General features: G+C 45.9%; 1 protein-coding gene across 11 annotated transcripts in view; it reads left to right on the top strand.

Moving 5' to 3' along the window:
• Window positions 1-18,516, top strand: part of ADCK1 (aarF domain containing kinase 1) — a 79,683-nt gene extending 61,167 nt beyond the window's left edge. For 10 of the 11 annotated variants that reach the window (XM_032691478.1, XM_032691476.1, XM_032691488.1 and 7 more), the window contains 5 exons: window positions 2,183-2,299; window positions 11,712-11,861; window positions 12,111-12,308; window positions 15,947-16,140; window positions 17,498-18,516. In XM_032691478.1, coding sequence (XP_032547369.1) covers window positions 2,183-2,299; window positions 11,712-11,861; window positions 12,111-12,308; window positions 15,947-16,140; window positions 17,498-17,669 — 831 coding nt within the window. In that variant the 3' untranslated portion in view covers window positions 17,670-18,516. The remainder of the gene's footprint in view (window positions 1-2,182; window positions 2,300-11,711; window positions 11,862-12,110; window positions 12,309-15,946; window positions 16,141-17,497) is intronic. The other variant, XM_032691482.1, reaches the window with a different exon arrangement.
• The last annotated feature ends 3,635 nt before the right edge of the window (window positions 18,517-22,151 follow it).

Genomic DNA, 22,151 nt, shown 5'->3' on the forward strand with positions numbered 1-22,151 from the left:
TTCCTTGCTTCCTCCATGCAAGTGCTTTCCTTGTTGCCTGACTCCAGGTTTGGTGCAGTCCTTTTGGAGCCCAGTGGCAGCAGTGGCCTTCCCATAGACATAGATAGCTAAAAGCGACCAGGGCTACAGAAGGCCAAAGGCCAATGGTTTTGCTGAGTGGGTGCTTATCAGAAGTGATGCACCTTGGAGAGCTGTATCCATTGCAGCTGTAACTAGGATACTGTGAAGTAAATCCCCATGGAGACAGCCAATCACCTCCTTACTGGGTTAAGAAGCTATCATGATATCAATATGTGTAACAATAACAAATGGCTTGAGATGGCTAAATAATGGATCTTCCCATCTGACCTGTCAATTCAGAGATGTGTTCATCACCCAAAAGCAACAGAAGAATTGGGCCCCTGTATCATTAATTTTCCTAAACACACCAGAAAGCTGAGAAGTAGATTTTGTGCCATGAACCTGTTTGAGCTTTTAAAGCCAGAGATAAATTATTTCCACACACTAGCATTACAGCCAAACACCTGTGAGTAATTAAAAAAATCACTGAAGAATTTGACTCTGATTGAGAGAGGCATCTCCAAGAGCATGGATAGTGCTTTACAAGCCTACTGACTTGCCTGTGTAAATCCTGAGACAAGAATGAGTGTCATCTGAAATGATCTAAGGCAGCAGGGATCAGTGAGCTAGATGGGTTGGGGAACTGTTAGTTTTGGAGTTGGCTGGCTTTCTCAGCAGTCGTAACTGCAAAGAGTGAATATCCAGATAAGCTGGAAAGGCTGTGAGTAACTCAATCCCCCTTGCTCATAGTGAATCTCTGGCATCAAAGTCTAGGCAAGGTTCACATGCAAAGTATGCCAGTCCCCCAGGTGGGACTGAGGGACACTGAAATTGCTCAGCAAAGGAGCTTTTGATCTAAAGTGGCACATACGTGATAAAGTAGAACTGGTCTCTCTAGGACAGGAACAGTGAGAGAAGCAGATAGTTTATGAGGGACTGAGACATTGTCGGTAGTTAAAAGCAAGAAATGCTGCTTGTTCAGGAGCTACAGTGGGCTGGTCATCCCATGGCATTGGTCATACTAGATGAGCAACACCTCTTACCTCTTCCTGTCCTGCCCCAAGATGCTGGTCCTAAGTCCATGCGTGGGTCAGGAGGGTGAGGAGAGGGGGCTGCACAGCTGGCTCACTATGTGTGTGATCCAAAATCTGTGTCTCTGTACCAGGGCACAATATGGGAATGGGTTGAACTCCCTTATATCTTTGGTAAAATGTACCTGTGTGGCTTCACCCATGTGCAAAAGCAAATCTGGACAAATTGGGGTTTTAGTCATCACAGTGATGTGAGGAATATCCAAAGGGAATTCAGCAGAATGACTCTTGACAATAAGGGACTTCAACATGGAAAAATTTTGTCTGGAGAAAGAGGCTTGGAAAATGGGGAGCCAGCCTGAGCGATGCTTGTGTCACTACCTCCCTGGATGGCACCGGGCCTCTTACTGGTACTTCACTCACCTTGATTTACTGCAGACTGAATGAAAAGTGCTTTGACATTTTACACTGTGTCACGTTGGCAGTAAGATAGCTAAGGGTCTCCCAGGGTTTCTGTGAAAAGTCCCTTATTTGTGACACTTGATTTTTCTCCCAGTTCAATTGCAGATGGCCTAAGTATGCAGGGTTTGTCAGCTCAAAGGCATTCGTGTTCCAAGGGGCACTGCGGAGATGCAATTTATGACGATGGCTTATAATTTTTAAAGCTGTGTAAGTGGACCCCGTGCGTAGCAAACAAGATGCAGTTCCTGTCTAAAGGAGCTGAGTGGATGATTCAGAAACTTACAGTAGGTACTAGTTAAACAGCCCAGCTAGAGGAGCTGCAGAGCAGGTAAGAAGGCTCTCAGACTACACTGGGAGTGGGAGGTGGTCAAGATATTGTAGAGCATAGCCAGAAATGTTGCATGAGGACAGATCCTGCTGTCGTTGAATTGTTGTGTTATCTTTGTACACATTGCTGCTGTCCTGGGGAACTGGCCAGCAGATGGATTTACCTCCCATGTGCTCATCAAAAAAATCCAAGTCCTCACTTCAATTGCTTCCATTTTTACTCCTTCTCTGGGCTGTGTGTGATATATTCTCTTTCCTTCCCCAACCTGTTGCCTGGCTTAATCCATCTGCTCCTGTTTCAGGTCCCCAGGATCTACTGGGAGCTCTCAACAAGGCGCGTCCTTCTCATGGAGTTTATGGAAGGGGGGCAGGTGAATGACAGGGCCTACATGGAGAGGAATGGCATCAACGTCAATGAGGTAATTTCTCAGCCATCTCTGAATTGGATGTGGTGGGCAATGCAAAACTGATGTTGCCATCAGCTGACCTTGATGCAAAATGGAGGCTGACAGGATAGGACACGGCAGAAGAAGAAGCACGTACAGATGTGAACAGAGCAATCAGACTGAGAGATCTGCATTCTTGTGCTTCTTGGAAAAATACAAAACTCCTTTTTGGGAACACTCTCCTGTAGGCTCCACAGCTAGAGAGACCTTCAAGGAGACATAGTGAAAAATGACCATGCTCTTATATTACAGACACCCATGGTTTGTTCCAAGATGGCAGTTTCTGTTACCATAAAGGAACAACTTCAGCTTCTGATTTTTTTTGTCTTGTGGACTTTGCTATAAAGAGAGATTTGAAAAATTTTGTCCATGGCAAAACACAGTCAGCTCCATTTATCTGGACAAGTCAACTGGTCAAAAGTGAGAGAGTAATTTCTTTGAGTGAGTTTATCCTATCCTTTTCTTCTGCTGTAGGCAGAGGTCAAATCTAGGCCACACAATCAGATACAAGAGTGAATATTCTTCAAGTCTTGAAATAGAAAGGCATGTTTTGATGCATTAGCAGTAGGGCTCTTGAGCAATATGTACATTCAAATTTTGAGGTGGGCTTCCTCACAGTTCTTGGATAGCAGATCCATTCTGATATCAAGGTAGCTAGTATAGTATACCTCCTTGGGACTTTGGTTACTTTGAATTTTCTCAAACTGCTGGAGATAGCAAAGTTGTAGAGAAGCAGCTAATTTCAGTTTTTCTAACTTGCAGAGGCTTTTGCTTGCAATTAGAGTGACTTAGGGTGAAAATTTCTGCTAATTTATTTGTTCGTCCATGCCTTTGGGAAGGTCGTTTTGTAACATCTTGGCACAATAGGTCCTATGCAGCAACGAAACCACATATTTTCCTGATTCTGAGCTGGTCTCTAAATGACGGCTAAGAAGTAATTTTGAAAAAGTTGTCAACAGACTTCTATTGCTGCGAAGTATAAGCCTCAGACAGTTCTGGCTATCTGTCAGGTATAGGGTGTCACTCAGCTCAGTTGTAAGACTGAGTTTCTACAAACTCTCTCAGTGCCTGCACTGAGCTGTTCTTCCTTTTCTCTCCCCACCCCTTGAAATTAATGATTAACTTTACTGATTGCCAATAAAGCATCAGTAGAAAGGAGGGAATACCGAGCTTGTCTAAATCATGGGGAAGGAGGTCTGTTATTATGGCCGCAGTAATACAAGGTAGGAGCAGTGCACACCCCAGACTTCTGCTTTGGCAAGGTGCAGCAGATGGGGACAAATATAACCAAGATCCATTATCAGCTGCTGCTGTTGCTGCCCTGGGTAAATGGCTGCATGGCATGGTGGTGAGGTGAGCAAAAGACAGCAGACACTGAAAGGAGCGTGAGGAGAGGGCGGCAAACCACTTTTCAAAAGTGACCTGGCTTATAATATATATAGCAGTTTTGACTTTCAAGAGATACATTAGCTCCCTATAAATCACCTGAATCTATCTATCTATCTATCCATCTATCATCTTGCTCCATTTTGTTTTACTGGGTGGAGGAAGAGGAATCTTTACTAAGCAGGATTTGTTGTGTGACAATGCAGCAAAAGCAAGCTGAGCCTCTCTCCTTTAAATGGAAAGAATCCCTGAGGTGAAAGCTCCCTTCAAACCAGGTTACTGACATTTACTTAATACCGTCTGTAGCAGGATTATCATTAAAGCTGCCCAAAAGCACATTAATCTCACTGGATCCATCCAAGTGCTGGATTGTAATGGCATTTAATCAGAGAAGGCTTTGATTTCTAAAGACAAGTGCAAACACTGAAATATCTGCCCGTGGAACAGTTACTTATTCATGTGCAAGTGTAGCTGAGGAGGAGCATGCAGCTAGGATATTGACAGTGAAAGGGAAATCTGGAGAGGGTAGTTCTCAAGAAATGAGCTGGCAGGAATTGTGAGGGAAAACCAGGGCATGGCAGGGTTAAGAAGGGGCAACTGGAAACTGGGCTCTTCCTGTTTCAAAACACAAGAGGATTTGCAGTCTTGGTTGGGAAGTTACATTTGGAAGAGTGGTAGAGCAGGGAAGAGAGGAAAAGTAGACTGAGAGGCTCTCAGGAGGGTTGTAGTATACTGTATACAGGAGGAAAGGAGGGATAGCAACACTACTTAGAGCATGGATTTTTAAAGAAAATCCCAAATGGCATAAATGCTCCTTTTGCACCCATTCTGATTGTACCTGATTAATTTAGACAGACCTTGTCTGTATACAAATCTTAACATTATCTCTGGTCTGCTGCATGGGTTTCCTTGTCCTTCCTTTTGGATTCTCTGCCTGTCTCCACAGAGGCTGCTGTATTAGCGAGCTGTGGGAGCTGTGGAGCTTAAAGATGCACTTCTGGCATGTGCTGTAGTGCCTCCAACTAACCAGCCAGTTCAGGCAGCCAAGTGTAGAGACCCTGTGATCACCCTGGTTTGGATTTGAGTCAGGGAAAGGAAACAATGCCATATACTTCAGCTCACCAAAAGCCTGTTCGTGAGCTGTGGATGATTCAGAATTCAGGAAAGTGTTTTGTCCAGCTGAGAGTTGAAAGCAAACAGCTAAGGTACTTAAGAAGAGCTACTGTGCACAATTATTGCCATCTGTCACCCCATCCTACTGTGGCTTTTTACTTCTTTCTGTTACTAAATGGGTTCTGCCTTGGAATGGTATCTCTTAGCTCAATAAAGAGCCCAGCTACCTTCTTGTGACTGACAGATTTGCAACTTGAAATATGCTTTCAGTGTGAGATTTACCCTTCTGCCAAGAGTCAGGAGCTGCAACCATGTAGCTGCTAAAATTTAAGTGGGATTTTCCCAGGGTGGGATCCTTTTGTCAGCGCAAATGTGGAAACCTCTCATGTCTCAAGTATTTGTGCTTATAATACTCAAGTGTTACATGTAGCGGAGCAGAGAACGCTGTTTCTGGGGAAGATGACTATTCTTGCTCTTTGCACTTGCCGATGTAGTCTGGGGAGAGGTTTCTTTGCAGATTCTCCTACATTTCATCTTGTCTGAAGCTTAGTGAAATTCACAGGGCACTGGTAAACAAGGATAGTGACCTCCAGCTATTTCAGCTTTTGAACTGTGCAAAGACACCAGGTAAATGAGTTAAACTACACACAAACCCATTTCTTACTGAAAGTCAGTCCCAAGTGTCAATGTCAATCAATTGCTTAAGTCCCACCAAGATGCTTTACATTAAATCCAAGGAAATAAAACTGTATTTAAAGCCAAGGGCAAATGATTCCCATGGTCATTTTGGGTCTAACAGAGATGTAAGAAACAGGTGAAAAAACAGTAACTGGTCTTCTCTACCTGCATCCTTTTGATAATCTAGACAAACTTATCAAGTTAGTCCCTCAGTTCCCAGGGTGGATGAGTCAGAACACTTCTCCCCACTTAAATGCCGTGGAAGATGGGACATTGAGCAGGAAAATAATTTCCTCAGTCCCCAACAGAGAGTACAGGGCATGCTAGGAGTGCACTCCAGGAGTCCTAAAAACTATTCCTGTATCTTAATGACATCATGTGTGTCCAGACATCACCTTGCTGTGATGCTGGATCAGTGCATAGTGATAGTTCTGCATAACAGAGCGCTGTCGATCCTCACGACTGGATCACAGAGGACAGAGTGTGAAATTAGATCTCTTGTGTGCGACCATCCTAATCTGCTATGGACAAGAGCCATTTCGTAGCACAGGCACAGAGTAGGCTCCAAATTGTGGCTATTTTCCATCCACACCCTTTACTAATTTGACACCAGTTTAATTGGGCAGAATTGCCCTAGCAGGATTAAGCAAACCCTTGGATGATGGCTGTAATAACAACAGTGAAAGAAAGCCAAAAACTCAATACAGTTTTCAATCCAATTAACCTTCGATTAAGGTTCCAAAATCAATGCTATTATTTTGGCTGGAGGAGGTAATATTGAGCCCTGAGAAATGAGCTGCACAACGACCTTTATTTTTAATGAGATCAATAGAAGTTAGTGTCGCCATCTCTTAAAATAATTGGCAAATATTACAGTCAAATTAAGGCCAGAGACTAGTATCTGCTCCTGATCTAAAGAGACAGTCACAGGTAGAGATAGGACAGAAAGAGATGATGCTCTATCAGGCAGTTTCATCTGGGACTTATCAGGGGCAGGCAGTGAGATCATCTCTGCAGGACCATGACACAGGATTTTTTTCTTTGCCTTTCTTCTTCGTGTCAGTTGGAGGCATGGGGCCAGGACCACTCCAGCTTGCTCACAAGTCCAGGAAAGTGTCAATGTCTTTCCCCAGATAATCCAGGCTGGTTTGTTACATTGCAGCTACCCTTGAATATGATATATATGCTATCTTTTTACTGTAGGAGTACTCACAGCCTCAAATTTGCATGCATTCTTTCTTTTCCAAGAAGTTTATTGCTAAGTATTGTGTACTGGTGTTTTAAAGATACTCATTTGTGATGGGCTTCCTACTCTTTTGTTACTGTCACATTGCTCTGTCAGCTGGGTGTGCTGATTTGTTAAAAGGGGAGTTCCGTACAGGGGCAAGGGTGACAGGTTGTCTAGGCTTTCAAAACTGATGGCAGCAACATATTGTGGCTCTGTACATACACAAGAAGAAATATATCACTGCTGCTACCTATAGTTCAACTTGGGATCTTCTGAGTTAGATGACAGAAATGCAGTAGGTGTACCTGTTAAAATACTTGGTACCCTGGATATGAGTCCATTAGCTAGAAAAGGTTGGGATTAGTAGGGAAATTGCAAAGTAGGTAAGAAACTGATAGAGGCAACAGTGGAGGGAAATTACCATAATGGAGTTTTGTGAGGTTTGCTCTTCAAACAGATTTTATTTAATAAATTGGTAATGACTTCAACACAAACAACTGTATCAAGGACATTGTTGGTGACACCAAGTTGAGAGGTCTGACACGGTAGAGGAGGACCAGAGAAGCAATAGCACTTGTTGGCCTTGAGAACTGAAGTGATAGAAAGGGATAAAAATAAGCAATACCAAGTGGAAAGTCATGCACTTAAAACCTAAGAAGAGTTTCTTAAATAGATTGGGTGTTTATCAGAGGAAAACGACATATTAGAATTAACTTTGGGACATTAGTAAATCACGGGGTGTGTGTCCTGTGCAGTGCAACTGTGTAAAAGGCAGGTTGACACATAAGACACACCTGGTAAAGGAGCATCCTGTAGAAATGGGGCGGTATTTCTTCTGTATTTATGCTGATTATTATCTGACTGGTGGACACACTGGAGCAGTAAATACTGGAGAGAGATGGAACTAGTTAAACTCTAGGATTATGATAGCTAAGGAAATAATTTAAATTGGACATCATTAAAATCAGGCTGGGATTTAGGGGTAAGGTTCTGACCATCTAGAGGGTACATTTTTGGAACAGCCTCCAACGTTGTGCTTTCTGTCTTACATATTTCCAGTGAACTTGACCAGTTTATAGAGAGACTGTGTGATACTGTACAGTAACAACCCTTAATATCTGCACTACATTGTTATTTTCTGCTGTACTGGGTTGTAACTCAGGTAGGATAGTTTGTTACATGTAGCATCCTTGCCATATTGAGTACATAAAATGAACTTCATGTGCTTAGGCTGGTGAAGAGTTACTCCAAGTCTGACTGTTTTACATGTATTTGTCACTCCATCCTTTGATTGTTGTCTACAATCTGTTTCTTCCTCAGCTCTGTTTTTTTCAAAATGAAAACACTGAGCTGAAAATGTGCGGTTTGTCTGACACAGTGTCATGGTCATGTCACAGATTTGGCAATGGCAGATTGCTATTTGCATTGACTAGTAAGGCCACAGGCTCACTTGTTGACTGTAGTCATCATGTTCTGCTGCAGCACAGACAGGCAAATGGAACTTCTTTTAGGCAATAACACACCTTCTGGCAATAGGACATGCCTCTGACCAGAGCCGGAGCCTGATGTCATCCTGACATATCAAACTCAGCTCTTTGTTCTTATGTGTTATGCCTAAATTATGCTATTCTTGGTAACACCCTCTTTTGCCTAGTTGTATTTCTTGTAGCGCATTCAGAATTACAAACGCTTCTGCTTCTTTGCTTTTCAAACCTCCTAACTGTGATAGATTCCCCTCCTCTGCCATCCTTAGCCAACTTTGGAATCTTCAACTCTTTTAATCTTTGCCCCAAGTAAATGCCTCCTGCATCTTGCTCATTTATTTGCTTTCTCTGAACTCCCTCTGTGTAGTCTGAGTCTTTCTGTTAATGAGATGTCTGGAAGTGAATGCAGAATTCCAAGGGTGATTATTATTTTTTTTACAATATGCAGCAGAACAATGCTGACAGATGCTGGTAATGATAAAGACCCCATTGTGTTGGATGATAAAGAGAGAAAGGACTGATGACCTCTCTGTGTCATAATAAAAAGCCCGTGTGTTAACTTTAGTCATTGCTTTTGTAAATCATTGCAACCTTTTGTCTAATTTGTGATGCACCTTCACCCCGAGGTCTTACACAGCCTAAATGCTTGCTGAATTCCTCCCTTCTTCTGAGCAGAGGTTTTCACACGTCTCTTTTCTCATTTCACCTAGCTGCATTCTTCCAAAGTGAATTCTGTAGTGTTATTTATCCAGTGGCCTTCCTAATAAGAGTGGAATAAGGGCCCATAGGGACAAGGCACAGTACTGGAGAATTAATGTATATAAAGGTTTCATGTTTTTTTCTCCTAAACCTTTTCTCAAGAAACATGAACTCCTTTTATCTGAATTATAATAATATGTCACTACCCACATATTACAATCTAAGCTCTAGGGTGTAAAGCTTCCTGTTTTATTTACAGTTTGATGGTATTGGTGCTTTCTATCTTAATTTAATTTGTATCCTATTTTAGAGGTATGTCAGCAGACAAAAATACGTAAAAATACTTTAGTGTGCAGCACAGCTCCGTCTCTTACACTAGGTAAATTTTTTCTAAAGATTGTTTATATGCTTATATCATAAATACCTGTAAAATATCTCCTGTATGCTAATGAAATAATACAGAATGCATTCATCTGTCTTAAAGAAGCTATAAGGTTTAGTTTCAGTGAAGATACTGGAGAAACTCAAATTTGCATGCTGGTGAAGAGGTAAATATAAGTACAGCAGGGAAGGGAGAGAGGATGTGGATATTGCAGTGAAGATTGTCTTGCATCCCTGACTCAGCCTGAGTGTCTGAGCAGGCCTGTAACCCCTCCGTTTTTATGGCAACATGAATCCTGAGCTGCTTTGGTGTTGCATCATGGGCTGCAAAAGGCTATGATGATAGATCTGTGTAGTAACCTGTCTGCTGAGGGTGACTCAGGAGTGGGGGCCTTTTCTGCACCTGGAGACTGCAGCTGTATCATAAGATGCTGTTAAGAGGGTAGCATGGATAACCTGGTGAGAGGTGTTTTTGTAGGATCCTACAATATTTGGGATTGGAGGGACCTCAGGAAGTATTTTATCAAATCATCTTCTAAGGCAGGGGCAGTTATGAGATCAGACCAGCTTACTCAGGGTGTTAGTCAGTCAGGTCTTTAAAACCTCCAAGGATGGAGATTGCACAATCCCTTCAGCCATGAACCAACCAACAGGTTTGCAGAACTGCCAGCCCTTGTCCAGACTTGTGTTTAATGGGCATGAGGCATCATGTTGTGGCCCAGATTGTCCCCAGGTCCTCATCTTCAATAATTCTGTGCTCTTCCATGTTCCTGGAGAGCAAACAGCTGAGGTAGGGAGGGCAGAATGTGGTTTACCCCGTGTCTGCAGTAGTGTTGAGTTTGATGCTATGATCAGTCATGATGTCCAAGTCCATTCCTTCTGGTATGCAGATCCCTGGGAGGTTGTGTGAATGAGTGACTGGCTTAAAACAGACTATCTGCATGTCCTTGGACTGTCAGCAAGTGCTTCTCAGCTCTTCTAGGAGATCACAGCACCTGGTATACTTTGGTCCTATCTAATTTTAGAGCTTGTCGATCTAGGAGACCTATAAGGGTCACTTCATGGCTACAGTGATCTCTGCTGGTAATTCAGAAGGGAAAGATAACTTCCCTCAGTGAGTACTTAAAATAACACCAGTGTGACATTAGGGACGCTGCACTTCAGGAGATCACAGGGCTGTGCTGTGCCACCTGTGTGGGTGATTCAGCATGGGGCCAGCATTCACCATGACTCAGCACTGGTTCCAGGTCGCACTTGAGGGCCAGAGTATTGTTTCATGTGATCCTACAGCCATCCCTGTTGGTGTGCAGCAAGAAGGTTTGCTATCCTTTCTCCTCATTTGTAGTTACTTGGGCGCTATTCATAATGAACACTTTTCCCGGAGGTGGCTGCATTTCAGAGGTGGGTAAAGCAAGCCCTTCCCTGACTGGCTGGTTTTCTACAGCGTGAGCTGTCATTAGTATCCCTGTTAACTCTTCCACCACCTCTGCTTATGGTGACAGCTGCCAGTTTGCTGCTTACACAGGGTGTCTGGAGACATGCTTGGAATAATTTGTAACAATTGTCTTTTAATTGCTTGTTCAGCACTCTGCTGTGTAGCAGTGCTGCTCTGGGATGGCAGGGAGGGCTGGCAGTGGGATGTCAGGGCAAGGCTGCTGTGGTAGTGCATGGCAAGGGATTGATTCTGTGCCCCCGGGATGTTTGCTTGCTCCTAGGAGGTTTTTAACTTTAATAACATCTCTTAGTGATAAGGAGCAGTAGCATGGAGGGACACAGCAGTGACAGGATGATTTAAACAACCTTTCTGTGCTGCTTCATCTTCACAGACATTGCAAATCAGCTTAGTATGGTTCTGAGGAAAAGAAGAGGGAAAGTGGGGGAACAGTGTGATGGAGAGATGGAAGAGGGAACCCATGGTCATTCTGGTGACGAGATTAATAGGCTGAGTCTCCCCTCACCCCTTCTCTGCTGGGTCCTGCTGCCATTCATGGATAGAAACACCTGAGACTTCCTCCAAGCAGTCTCACCCACCCCAGCAGTAATTTCTATGCCTTCTCTGTGAATATGTCTGCCCCTTTCTGCTGTCCTACTTTCCTCCTCATTACCAGAAACCTCATTCCTACCCCCAGGTATTTTCTCTTTTTTATGCCAGACAAGTGTTCTTAAATAACCCTTGATCCCACAAACACCTTTATGGTTCTCCCTGCATGGATCCTTCCCTCAATGCCCTGGGTCATCCTGCTACTGGTAGATGCCAGCAGCCACGCTGTACATTTGTCAGTGTGAGGAGCTGCAGGAGCTCTGCATGGGGACACCTGCAGACCCTTCTCCCTGTAGGACTGGCATGTGGAGGCTGCCTCCCTGGCAGGCACCCTGCTGTTGGTGGCAGTGTGTGACCATCTCTGTCTCCTCACAGATCTCTCGCAACTTGGGGAAGCTCTACAGCGAAATGATCTTTGTGAATGGCTTTGTGCACTGTGACCCACACCCAGGCAACGTGCTAGTGAACAAATGCCCAACCTCTGGCAAGGCCCACATTATCCTCCTGGACCATGGGCTCTACCAGGTATGTAGCTATGGGGGGCTTCAGGAGTCTTGTGAGGCTTCCTTTGGGCATCAGGCTGAAAGAGCACACCCAGCTGCAGCCTTGCCTCTCTGAGCACATATGAATACATTTTTCGTGTTACTTCCATAACCCTCCAAGGATATTTTCTGACTCTGAAATGGGGGATAGAGCACAGCTAAGGGACACAAGACTTCCCCCCCAGTTTCCTGTCCTCTGTGGGCTTCTGAGGGGCCATGTCTCCCTACCCAGGTGCTGAGCGAGTCATTCCGCATGGACTACTGCCGCCTTTGGCAGGCCCTCATCAAGGCTGATATGAAGAGGGTGCAGAAGTACAGCCAGCGGCTCGGGGCAGGGGATTTGTACCCTCTCTTCGCCTGCATGCTGACTGCCAGATCTTGGGAGTCTGTCAACAGGGGTATTGACCAGTCACCAGTCTCAGCCAGCGAGGTAGGTCCTGTGTGTCCTTCCCTAACGTGTGTCCTTCCTTCTCCTCAGGTACTTGCACCACTGATACTGCAGCAGTGCTGGGCAACCCCTGGCAACCCTGTAGAAATTTTTGCAGTGATAGCTGAGCTAGAATAAGCCAGGACTCCTTCTGCAGTGTGTTTTATAGTAGCTGAACTTAATTTCCCAGATTCACTTGTCATGGGCTGCTTAAATTTTGTATCATATTTTAATGCCTAAGCGTTCACCATTTCTAGCAGGGGAAACATTTGTAGATTGTCCTTTTCTTAAAAAAATGTTGAATGCAGCTGTGCAGGAAACCATCAAGGAGGCTGGGATAAGGTAGAGGAGACATAAAGGCTTAGCGGGAAGACATGAGAAGGATAATGCATTATCACTATTCATGTAAATGACTATCAGCACTGATACAAACTCCTAAAAACTCCTGGAAATTACCTCCCAATCAGAAACCCTATTAACTTGGAGTCAAGGTTGCTTAACTGCAGATCCTGTCAACTCAATCACTACAAATCTAGGAAATTGCCACTTATGTTCTCCACCCTTTCATATCCACAGGTGCTGGGATCCTTCTCATGCCTCCTCACACACCTAACACCCCCCCCCCCCCCCCTTAAGAATACTAGCAGCCCCTGTCAATTGTGCTGTTTTTAGAGAGGGACATATGAGATTTCAGCCAATGGACTAGTGTCTGTGAGTAGAAGCATGTTGTATCCTATGGTTTGCTTTTATCTGCACACAATTTGTAGTAGAGAGGACAAAATTCATTTAAGTGGCGTTATAATATTGTCCTATGAAATTCTCTTCTGAAAGTTCCCTCATTTTGATGGATGTGGCAGAATTTGCTGCACTGGCTTACCATTATCCATAGCAATGAGGAGGTCAGATACCTTGGGTAATGGACACCCCCCCCCAGTAATTTGATTGCTTCCTACCTGAATTAATTTCCTGTACATCAGAAATAATATAGTGACTGTCTAGCAGATCTGTGCTTGATCTGGTGAGTTCTGGAGCTGGTAGCTCCAGAAAAAAATTCAGAGGCATGAAAATGAATTGGCACAGAGCTGGCTCTAATACTACAAAGCCAGCATTGAATCTGAGCTAGTGAGCAATGTTTATTCTCAACCGGCTTGTGAAGATTATGCCAGAGGTGTAGCAGCAGCTGCATGGTGCCTTGTGTTTGCTAATGAACTTTGTCATTGAGTTGAATTGCGTGTATGGAACCAGCTCTGTTGTCTTTGCTTACATGACACAATTAATGCTGAAACTAGATAATCCTGCAGCAGATAATGGGGAGCTGAGCAGATTTGCTGTAGCATTAGGAAATGAGTTGCTGCTTGCCCTTACTTTAGAGGTGAATTTGAAAGATTTTATCAGCAGCAAGAGCTGAGTGCTGTGTAGGCAGGTACCATCAGCATAGAAGTCCAGAGAGTGTGCTTGAAGATGTATCGACATGACAGTACCCTGTGAGACAAGGAAGCAACCCTCCTGAAACAAAATCTTATCTGTAGTGCTGTACCCAGTCTGGGGCACTGCATCTTGAGAAAGGTTTGATGAAACTGGGGCAAGTTCAGTAGGAACCTACAAGGACTAGTGGTCAAGCAGATGCAACCCAGGAGGTAAGTGACCAAGTTAGGGCACAAAAAAGAAAAGGCAGATCGAGGAGAATTGTAGAAGTGATATGAGAATCTCTTAAAGAGTGCTGCAAAGAGGACAAGAAATCATGGATTTAAATTCAACTGAACATGAGAAAAGCCAGATCTAATGGCAAAGCCATTGAAACACTAGTGCAGATGTTCTGGGAAAGCTTTGAGCCATGCTGCTGGAGAGTTTTAGATGCAGGCTGGGCAAATGTATGAGAATTGCCATAAGTGTAGTTGTTCCTGCAGTAAGCCAGGGCCAGGCAGCTGATCGCTCAGGGTGGCTGCTGGCCTCATCTCATCTGATTTTAAGATGCGTTTTGCTCTATCCTGAAGCAGCCTCAGCAACTGCAGCCAAGGGGCTTTTCTCAGGTCCTGTGGCATAGCTCATTTCTTCCTCTGCGCACAGGGTTTGCCCTTGACAGAAAATGACAGCTCTGATGACAGATCATGTGGTTGTTTTGTGGTGTGGACAAGCAGCTGGAGCTAAAAATAAAAAGAAAAGAAATAGAAAAGAAAACATATATGTAGAAAATAAAGTAGGCTCTGCAGTGATGCTGGTTGGGATATGGGATAAGAGATAATCAGGGAGGAATTTTCTGCCAACAAATAATGGAGCAAAACATTTAACATTTAGGAGAGCTAAGCATCTTCTTGCTGAAGCTTTGTATTTTTGGTCAGTGACAGAGGCATAAGGACACAAAGATTTGTTTGTCAGCAGCAAAGCAACCATGGTAGTGTGTGAGATGTGTACGTCTCTGACCATCGCTACTTGCACACTCAGTTTGTGCAAGTCTGTTCCTTTCTAATAAGTTTGCAGTTCACAAAGAGCGAGTGTGAGATCTCACATAATGAAATATAGGCCATCCCTTATTCCAGAGGAGAGAAGGTTTTAGAGCTGTTGTTTCCCACAAAGGAGTCTCCCTTGTGCAAGAAGTTATTTACTGCTCTCTGCATGTGTCCTGCTGGATTTTGGAGATTTCATATGTTCCAGAGACTTCTATTTGGATTTGCTGATTCACGTCATGGCCTCTGTAGGAAGCGGTAGGGACACGGTATGCATATGGGATCAACTCCCCACCACACTGTGCTACATTTACTGGGATGGTGAGGGAACTCTCAGATCTAAAAACAGGCAGAAGAGGTGGGGCTGGCTGTGTTGCATGCTATGGTGGCTCATGTTTGGAGGGGAGCCCATCTTAAGTGGCTTAGGCTGTAGCCTGTAAGTTATCACTGGGTTCTTACAGTGGGCAATATGATTGCTGGAATCTGGAGAACCAGGGAACATGAAGGATCACCTTTTGCCTGCCTTGGACTTACACTCTTTACTTAAACATCTGCTGCTGGCTGCTGTCAGATAGGATATAGACCTAGATCTGAGAGATGACAGTTTTTGATCTTTTGGGTTATCATGATGCTTAACTGCATAATGCTTTCTCAGATCTGCTGAGTTTTGTTGAGGGCAGAGGACTAAACTAGGCCTTGGAAACACCTTAATCTGTATAGCATAGAGGCCCTCAGTTTCATGGGACAGCAAAAAGGGGTGGCCTGGTTGTCCTTGCAGCATGCTTCCACCTTCCTGAGCAGTCCTGCGCTGCCTGCAGCTCTGCCCATTTTGGGTCTGGTGAGGTGAGACTCAGTCAGAAGTCTCCAAGGGCAGTAATGAGATATGGTTGCTGTAGGCTGCTTGGGGCCAAGAACTGAGATAGCAGTGAGAGCCTATAAATCATTCCAGTGAGGGCATAGGACTTTATCTCACTGAGGGGCAGGTGGGACATGGTAAGAGTGATCTGTGACTGCTCTGAGTGCTTGAGACAGCCCAGTGTCTGCAGAAGAGGACAGAGCTCTTTAGCTTCTGGCCTAGTCATGGTCTGTAAAAACACTGTTTCTTCCTGCCAAATCTCAGCTGCATCTGGACCTGGATTTCCCATGCACTCTCAACTTCTCTCTCCTTTCTCCCTGACATGACCTGGCTGGCCACAGGACATGGAGATCCGATCCAATGCTGCTGCTTACTTACCCCAGATCACCCAGCTCCTCAACAATGTCCCTCGCCAGATGCTGCTGCTGCTGAAGACCAATGACTTGTTAAGGGGGATTGAGTCAGCCCTGCACACACGGGCCAGTGCCAGCTCCTTCCTCAACATGTCTCGCTGCTGCATCAGAGCCGTTTCCACGTGAGTCTCCTCTCCAGGCACCAGAGGTCAGACAGGGAGCAGCGGGAGGTGACTGAACCTGTGGTCCAGGAGCTGAGGGGGATCCCAGGTCCAGCAGGCCAGTCAGGGCCCAGTTCCTGGCAGTTGACCAAGGCGAACAAGACAGACAGTCTTGGTAGTCAGGTAGTCAGGTCCAATCAAAAGTCTGTATCATAAGGCAGCATCATGGTGACGGGGCAGGTCTAAGAACAAATGAGAAAGTCTGTAGATCTGGTCCAGTGGTTGTTAAGCAGGTGACAAGACTGAAGGCTAAGGTCAAGCCAAGGGGTCAGTATGTGAGTTGAGGTCCAGGTCATGGGGCTTCACAGCAGGGCATGAGCTGGGGACCATTACTCTTTCAGTGTAGCTCAGGCAGAAACTGAAGGTGCAGCCTGAGATTACCTGCGGCTCCTGGGCCTATGAGCAGAGGATTGGGCAAGACCATTAAAGCTTATTAGAGCCCACCGCTCAGGGGGCATGATAAGGCTCTGACTTGACCTCTTGACCTCTTACTCTTAACTGTGGATCTCTCCCCCTCATTATCCCATCTACTATGGTCCTACCCTTGCTAAGTTACATGTCTCAGCCTCTGCCTGTGGTGTTCTCATGTTCATCAGCCTCTCCAGAGGACAAATCTGTCACCCTGGGGCTGAGGACAAGGATAGAGTTGAAGGCCTTAAGGTAAGGGTTTAGGATTTGGCCCCCTAGAGGAGGTGAAGGGGCTTCCTGCCCATTACAGCCTGATTGAGGGGCTAGGGCTGACTGTGAAGATCAGGCTGATTTTTAAAAGCCACAAACAGGAGTCATGCAAGTGATTTCCATCTGTGAGTCTTACGAGTCAATGCACTTCTGCCTGAGATTCCTCCTCCTTGCAGATGAAATTACAGTTATTTCTCTGGCTGATGAGGGACCTATGAAGCCCAATTAGCCTCTGCTTCTAAAGAAAGGTGAAGAAATACTTTTCCTGGAATCAGTTTGTTAGGATTTCTGGACTCTTACAAGTGTGCTACTGGGAAAAGCTATAGGAGCGTACAACTGTCCCTCTTAGCTGAAGTGAAGCTGGGCATAGAAGCAGAGGATGCCATGACCCAGGACTGCCGGTAAGAGAACTGGCTTCACAAGGGAGTAGGCTGTCTCTTCTGCCAGATTCATTCTAGAAGGCAGTCCCCAGCTCCTCAGAAGCACTATTTGGAGAAAATCCGTGCTTCCTGGGGATTCTCCAGATGTAGGATGTTACCCTCCCCTGGGAAAGGTGAGATTTACTGAACATGTAGAACAGGCCTCCTTCCCCCCCGGCTGTATCCTACTGGATCTAATGCAGATGTTTTTCTCTTTCTAGGTACCAGAGGAGCAAGAGTCTCTCGCTTTACAGGAGGGCCCAGATCTCACTCACAGAAGCCCTGAGCCTGTGGCAGATCAACTTGTATGAACTCTTCCTGTGGCTGAAGGGGTCCCAGCTGGGGAACTGGGTCATTGCTCTCCTGAGACGGATGCACCATTCCACATACTGACATGGACTGGTGGGAGAGGCTCGGGTGCTCCCTCCCTCCCTTCTGCTCTCCATGGCACATTTGCCTTTCTGACTTTGTCTATTTTTGGGTCTTACTCCACATTACACACTGCACTGTCCTTGCATCCTACAGCATTAGCTTCCTCTGTGGCGCTGAGAGGTTGAGTTGGTACCAGAGCTCAACTGTTTCATGTTTTAGGAAAAGGAGGTATCATGTGATACCTTGTGCCAGGAAGGACAGGATATTTTATTTCCCCATCTGAGCAGGGTAAGTTCCACTCAGATTCCAGTGGACTGCACTGGAAGCAAATACCTCTCCTCGGCTCATTCTTAAACAATCTTACAGAACTTAAGAGAATCCCAACCCTACCTAGAATGCCCCAAAACATTGCTCAGATCCTTAGAGGGAGGTGGTAAGTCCCTTTAAAATGCAATAGGGTGTATATTAGTGTGGGCAATCTCCTTAGTCTGATTTCTGTTCAGGTGTGCAGAGTTTCTCAGAGGAGTGAGACCCTGTGGAAAGCTGTCACTAGGGCTTCCTCTCCCAGCACCAGGGAAAGGGGACACAAATGATGAGAGTGGTGGACTGGGACTTCGACTTTCTGAGGTCCATCTCCAGTCCTGTCAGCAAGTGCATTTGTGTTTTTGGACTTTTCCTGGCTTGTTTCCTTGCAGGTAAAGTGAAGGAAGGGGACAGTGATCTTACCTCTTTTCTGAAATTCAGGGAAGACAGTCAGAATGACAAACCAGGGCTCTGAAACTGCTGGTAATGTATGTGTGCTGTACAATACTGCCACGGAACAAAATAAATGTGACCTTTGGGGGAGGGACACCTGGCTGTGCACTCAGAGTTATGTTTGGGCCTCTAACCTCAGTCCTGTTTCTATTTCTCCGCTGAATGAGTGATGCCAGGCAGTGCTGGCAATTCCTTGCTAGCCAAATGAAAGGACCGTTTGGTCTTTCCTCTATCCAAGAGGTTTGTTCCACGTCCTCTGGTGCTGCGTCAGATGTGTGTTGGGATGGGATGGAAGATCAGGCATTATTCTACTGGGAAGGACACACCACACCTTACCACCCATATCCATGCCGAGCCTGACTCCTCCCTGCCTGTGGGAATGGGGTGCAGCACATGTGAGACATCACCACCCCATGCTGCACACTGAGCATTTCACCTCGTCACTGCCTGTGATGTTTCAACTGCTTCTGCCTCAGACGAAAACCTGCCATTTGCTCAGTGGTGCAAGTGACAGGTCTGATGACTGATTCTGCAGTTATGGGACAGCTACCAGAAAGTCTCAGCCAGAGGCCTGCTTTATGTGAGACATATTTAGGATCCTGGGAGATGTCTCTGCTGCTTGTGAGAATTCCTTTAGCCAGGAAGGGTGGATGGAGGTGACTGCTTACATCATTTCAGCTTTCTCAGAGACTGTCTTGGTGAAAGGGGACTGAAGGACAGGATGGGAATTTCCCTCTACTGCCAGAAATCTTGCTAAGCTGAGGGTTGTTACTCAGGCACCAGACTATGCCTGGTGCAAGCTGCAAGAAGGCCATTCACTCTCCCAGTTTCCCTGCAGTTTCCCAGCTTGCACAGGTGTAAGACCCCACCTTGAAGTGAGTCCATTTGCTTGGGAAGGGAAGCAGGGGACAGAGTGCGAGTGTGTGTGTGAGTCCCTGAGGAACTGATTTTCGTGCTGGCTTTGTGAGAGAGGGAAGGGATGTAATCCAGAAGAGGTCCCTGACTGCAGGTGGGCTTGGGCATGATGGGTTGGTGACTGCAGACATGTGGCTTATGACAGTGACTGCATACATGTGCAAGAGTGTAGGCATAGCACTGTCTTGGCACTGCCAAAAAGTCGTGTGCGATTGGCAGAGTTGTGGATAGTGAATTACTGATTGTAGGTTTTTGGTCTCCTTGTGCAGTCAATTGCCTGACCCTGGCATTAGCTCTCTGAGCCCTTCCTGCTATGGGGGCAACAGCAGGAGTGAATGTCCTTTCAAAGCTTGTCCCCAAGCTGTGCAATGAGAGGTCAGATATTCCCTTGACTTCTGGGTTGTATGATGGCGTCAGGGAATGGAGTGGTGGTAATTGCAGTGACGAGACTCCTGAGTCGACAAGGAGTCACTCACAGGGGCCCTGGAATATTTGTCCTACAGCCTGTATATGACTAATCTTTGCTCATGTGAGTAATCTGGCTGAATCAGTGCCTTGCTCAGGCACTTATAGCTTGTAGGCTGGCCAACATGGGTGAACCTATCTTGTTCTCATCACAAGTAGAGCTCTACTCAGAAGACTGGCCTGGTGCACCCAGTTAAAATCCCAGAGACCCTCCAGCAATGGTCACCAACTGCATACTCTCATCTTGTAGCTGCCTTTGCAAATACCTTTCTCTTGTTCATGGCTGGATATGCTGACCAGAGGACTGTCTTGGTCTCACTAACATCTATGAGTAAAAGCTCATCCCACAATGAGACCCTCATTTCCAGAGGATTCCATGTTGTGGAGAGGCTCCCTGCAGCTGGCATTTGCATTGGCTGTGAAGCCTGCAGCCCGCTCTTGGCTATGTCTGTTCTTTACTCCTTCGAAATCCCACCATACAACTGCTACTTCTGCTACCCAAGTAAGGTTCTGACTAAAAGTGGTAGGGATCCAGCAGCCCCTCAGACTGGTTTCTGGCAATGTGCAGCAGGCAAAGAGCAGAGTGTATTTGGCAGAGCTTTATTTATTGTCATTAGTCTCTGCTGGGAGGCTGTGTGCTGCATTGTTAGCAGAGGGATTCCTCCATCAGTTGTGCTCAGCTTTCACCCTTCCCAGTCAATCAACAAAAGAACAAGCAAACAAATGGAGTTTGACCCTCTAACATTCCTGCCTTGTCCTTTTGCTGAAAGGTCTCAAAGGTGAATATGTTAAAAGGGTTTTGAAAAGACACTTTCTCATCCCAATTTGTGGTTGTCAAACATGGGTAACCTGGATCATCTCTGTGCACTTGGTCTCTCCTTCCAACCTGCATTTATTGGTATTTTCACCACCAGCAAACACAGCCTCTGCTGCTCTGCTTGCAGCTGCAAGCAAACTGAAGTTTGGTGCAGACGCTAAATGTTGGCCTTGCAGCAGACTCCTGAGCCCACCAACTCTTTCTTGGGACTAACATGGGAGGTTAGAGCTGGGGCCAGAGTTTCAAAACTTATAGGCATCTTTCTGCTTCTGTAATATGAAGTACTATGTTGTAACCTTGTATCATCACCCATCCTAAGGCTCTCAATGCGCTTGGATGTGTTGAGGAGCCAGCAGACATTTCATCTAGTGTTTAAATGTACCATTATTAGATCCACTGGAGGTGGAAAATGGAACAGTTGGGGTAAATGAAGTTGCTGTACAAAACTGCAAGAATCTAGGGTATGAAGTAAACATGCTTTTGCACATCCAGCTGAAGAAAAGCCAGAGAGAGCATTAGTCCAGGCTGAAAAGCATAGCCTTTACCTAGCCCATCCAGTGAACTTTAATGATTACGAGTGGGTGGCATATAGATTTGCAGATCAAGGTTTCATGGTGGCCTCAGCCATCTTACGGGGCATCTGAACCTTGTGCAGTTGCAGTGTAGAAGCTTTCCAAGTGAATCACTCCCTGCTTCCCGCAGCATGTAGCAAATGAACCGTGACTCGCACGCAGCCTGGCCAGTGCCAGAGTCATCCCCCTCACAATGACTCTCCCTGGGTCACTGGGACCACCTTCCAGTGCATCACTTGATAGGGCTCTTCCCCCACATCCACTTTGTATCTCTGCATCCCCCTGGCACTATTCCCACCCCATACCCTGAGTCCGAAGGGTGTGGGCAGGCTGCTGGGTCCTGGAGCATGCAAGGAGCTGTCACACGTGGCAGACTGTGCCAGGATGCCCAGCATTCAGGTGGGAGCAGAGAGAGGGATGCATGGAAGGGCACAGCTCTCAGGGCAGTCAGTGCCTTATCCCTTTCATCCCTGGACAATTGAATGGCTAGAAAAGGGATGGGTATTCCTTCCTCCTTGGGGCTCCTCTCTACAGTCTGAGCTCTGGCCATCCCCATGTCACCCAGGGGATATGCTTGTCTGGGTGATGGCAAGAAATTTGTATTGTGGCTTTCAAATGGCACAGAGTAAGCAGCACTGAGATAAGAGGGGTGTGGGCTGGGGCCTCGCCTTGTATTCAGAGGGGGAATTTGCTGGTGCTGCTGAGGTGGGAGGGATGCTTCAGAGGCTCACAGGTCTTGGGATGAACCCAGGTCTCCTTAGGGCTGCTGGTTCTCTGGTAACTTGAACAGAAGTGCCCTAGGGTGGAGCAGGGCTGTAGGGAAGGAGCAATTGGAGCCTTTGAGTTTGCTCATGACTTCCTTCTTAGTCTCCTCCACAAAGCAGCAGAAGGGCTGCTCTCTGCTCTTCACCAAAGAATCATCCCCTGCCTGCAGGCTGAGCAGAAGGTCGTGACTGCTGTAGGAGTGCAGCAGCTCCC

This window comes from Chiroxiphia lanceolata, chromosome 6 (assembly GCF_009829145.1).
Source record: "Chiroxiphia lanceolata isolate bChiLan1 chromosome 6, bChiLan1.pri, whole genome shotgun sequence".
Lineage (NCBI taxonomy): Eukaryota > Metazoa > Chordata > Aves > Passeriformes > Pipridae > Chiroxiphia > Chiroxiphia lanceolata.